Source organism: Octopus bimaculoides, chromosome 4 (genome assembly GCF_001194135.2).
Source record: "Octopus bimaculoides isolate UCB-OBI-ISO-001 chromosome 4, ASM119413v2, whole genome shotgun sequence".
Classification (NCBI taxonomy): domain Eukaryota; kingdom Metazoa; phylum Mollusca; class Cephalopoda; order Octopoda; family Octopodidae; genus Octopus; species Octopus bimaculoides.
The window spans coordinates 58,426,889-58,430,249 of record NC_068984.1 but is presented as its reverse complement, the minus strand read 5'-3'; the positions used below and the strand labels follow the sequence as shown (position 1 = coordinate 58,430,249).

Below are 3,361 nucleotides of genomic sequence, written 5' to 3'. Positions count from 1 at the left end.
ATATAACTGAGCATAACTATCGCTCTTTTCTTCTGCACATGCTCTGAACCATTCAGAACACTTCAATGTGAAAAAAAGTACTTTTCTCTAATTTAGGTTTCGGCAGTTTTGCTATACTCCATCATCATCATCAGCATTTAACATCCTTCTTCCATGCTGGCATGGGTTGAATGGTTTGACTGGAGTTGGTCAGGCAGAAGATTGTACCAGACTTCTGTGTCTGTTTTGGCATGTTTTTTTTATGGCTGGATACCCTTTCTAACACCAACCACTCCAGAGAGTGAGCTGAGTGCTTTTAATGTGGCACCAACATAGGTAAGGTCAATGGCTTGTACAGCTGGATGCCCTTCCAAATGCCAACCACTTTAGAGTGTGGATTGCATGCTTTTTAAGTGACACCTGCACTGGCAGGGTCACCAAATAACTTTGTAAGGCAAGGAACTTTTGAGAGGGGAGGGGGCATTGGAGGAGGTGATTTTGTGTCTGATGAGGAATGGTTAGAGTGTGACAGTGAGACAGAAGCAGTTGTCTTGCTGTAGAGAAGGTACATGGTTACTCAGTCAGAGAGAGAGAGGGAGAGAGTTTTACATGAAAGAGGGCAGAAACTTCTTTATATTAATCTCCAAGTTGATTGTTTTTATTGCAGGAAAGTGGGTGTGTGGTCAATGTGCATCAGAAAGTGAAAATTGTCTACCTCAGCCAATGGAATTCGAAACCGCAACTCCAGAAGAGACCTCAATGCCAACCACCAATGGTAATAATTTTCAATTACTTCCTATAAATACTTTGTGTCAAACAACAAACTCAAGTAGTGATTCTTTCCTATATACCTTTGTCTAACTGTTCATCTCTATCTCTAGGAGTTGAGGAAATTTGGCTGTTATTTCTAATGACTATATGAAGGCTCCCTCAGTGCTTGTAACATTTGATTTGTTTCTCTATGTTCAAATTTTGCTAGGGCTGAGTCTGTTTTCCGTTGCCTTTGGATAGAGGACAGAAAAATATATATAATAGTAATATAGTGATATTAAATTGATTTTCACCCACTTCTACACTTTCAGCAATTGGTCATTTGCCCAAATAGGAAATCAATAGTTAATACATACTGAGGATTTTAAAGTGGAGAAAATGTCAGACAAATTCTTGATGATATTTAGTTTTATCCTTTTACAAATCCTGATAAGATCCCCTTTGACTTCCATCCCACTAGAGTGAAAACTATCAAGTACTAGGCAGTTGATTTGACTACCTACACTGTTTTCTTATGTTTGTGGCATTGTGCCAATGTAAGAAATCAATATGTATAATGGTGATTTATATTCACAATATCTAATAAAGTAAATGATTTATTTTTATATCTTGTAAGTCAGTGATAAATTACTGTACTAGTTACTTCAACATTCAATTTTCTAAAGTCTATACATTATATACATCATGGTCGATAAGATTTTTGACTTTCTCATAAATCTATACTATTGGATAACATATATTGCTTCTAAGAGCCATCGATAGTGTCACTGTTCAGTCGTTTGATTTGCTAGTAATAACAGCCAAATTCACATCAATAGCATCCGAATTCACATCCTACTATCTTAAATGAAGAAGCTTAGATATATCAGACAGTATAGTCAATGACATTCAAAAAGAAGGAATGGTTTCATCTGATCTTTGATTATAGATCTGTTCAATATGTGCTAATATGGGGCTAACTACATCATTAACAATAACATTAACATTTATTTTACCCATTAATAGTGGGAATATTACGTCTGAAAATAGATGTATTTCTAACTGGAATTAAGGTTTATTATAATGGATAATGTTGATTTGTTTCATAGGCACAAAGCCTCAAATTTGGGTGAAAGGAAAAGTTGATTGTAGCAATTCTGTTACTTGAATGGTACTTATTTTATCAATCTCAGAATTTATGTAAGGTAAAATCAACTTAGAACATAATACATAATCTGAAAAGTTCCTCCTCTCAGAAATATATATAAAGATATACATGTTCAATCAATATTATAAAATATGATGGTAGTCACTGTTTAGCTCCAGCTCACCTTGATCAATCAAATCTATCATCAAACACATTGCAGCTATGACTATCCTGTCTTATTTATAGATACAATGCATTTATAATCACATCCTTAATACTCATCCTCTCTAAAAACACTAAGATATAATTTAAGGAAAATTTGGCTCTTATTTCTAGTAAACGACTACATAGAGGTTCCTTCATTTGCTCATATAAAATATGTTTTTTCATATCCTACCTTTAAAATAGAACTCCTTTTTTACTCTCTGATGCCTACTTGCAGTTAAAAGAGAGCCTGGAGAGTATTGTCAGGATTATAGCACAAGCAAATTCAAAGATCTAAGTTTGAGTGATGTAAATAGTGCTAATAATGATGCTCTTTGTTGACATTAAATAATAATGGTTTCTAAGGTTGCAAAATATTCGAGGTAAAGTATAGTAGGGCATAGTCAATTATATCAACCTCAATAATTACCTCGTGTTTACTTTGACTACTCCAAAAGGATACTAAGCAAATTGATTCTGGGAAAATTTTACAGAATGGAAAGGGTTGTAACAAAACACTATGTTGTAGTCTATTGCTAGACAATTCTGCCAGTCTGCAGATCCTTTTAAATCAATAAATAATGATAACACAAAATATGTAACATGAGAATTAGGAGGAAATTTTGTTAAAATATTTAATATGGATATATCTATAATATATTAAAAACCAGCTTGCTTGCTTGCAATTTTACCCAGCCAAACTGGTGCATAATGAGAAAATACTATGAATTAAGTTTCCTCTGAAATGTAAATATGAATGGAATAAAACCAGACAATCAGACAAGTGGCCAGGTTTTCGGGGTATAAATACCCAACATTGTGCATAATAGGAAAATTCTCTGAAATTAACTTCATCCTGAAAGGGAAGAAACTCTTGCCTTTTGATTAGTCACAGAGACTTGACAACGAAAAAATACAATTTGTTTTTTACAGTAAATGTTTCTATTTTCGCCTTTGTTAAACACAATTTTTAAGTGAATGTGATTCCAAAAATGTAAGTTGTTTGGACAGTAAGTATTTATATTTTAGCTTTCTTTAAACAGACAATATTTTAATGTCTTTTTAAATTATTTTCAAGTGAATACCATTACAAAATTTTTTTGGCATATTTTTAAAATATTTTAAAGTGAAAATGACTTTAAAAATACGGTAAATATTTCGTAAAAGGCCATAAACTTGGTGTGAAATAATTTTTTTCCGTAGTTTTTTTTTTTTTGAGTGCATTCAACATATCTCACCTCCAAAGATTTGGCTGCTATTTCTAACACGCCCTGCTACCAT

At 33.0% G+C, this 3,361-nt stretch overlaps 1 protein-coding gene across 1 annotated transcript in view; it reads left to right on the top strand.

Annotated features, from left to right (window-relative positions):
- The window catches only part of LOC106877354 (putative uncharacterized protein DDB_G0285119), a 64,985-nt gene that overhangs the window by 54,485 nt on the left and 7,139 nt on the right, over window positions 1-3,361 (top strand). Inside the window, exon 5 of the mRNA XM_014926240.2 lies at window positions 647-754. Within this exon, the coding sequence (XP_014781726.1) occupies window positions 647-754 (108 nt within the window). The remainder of the gene's footprint in view (window positions 1-646; window positions 755-3,361) is intronic.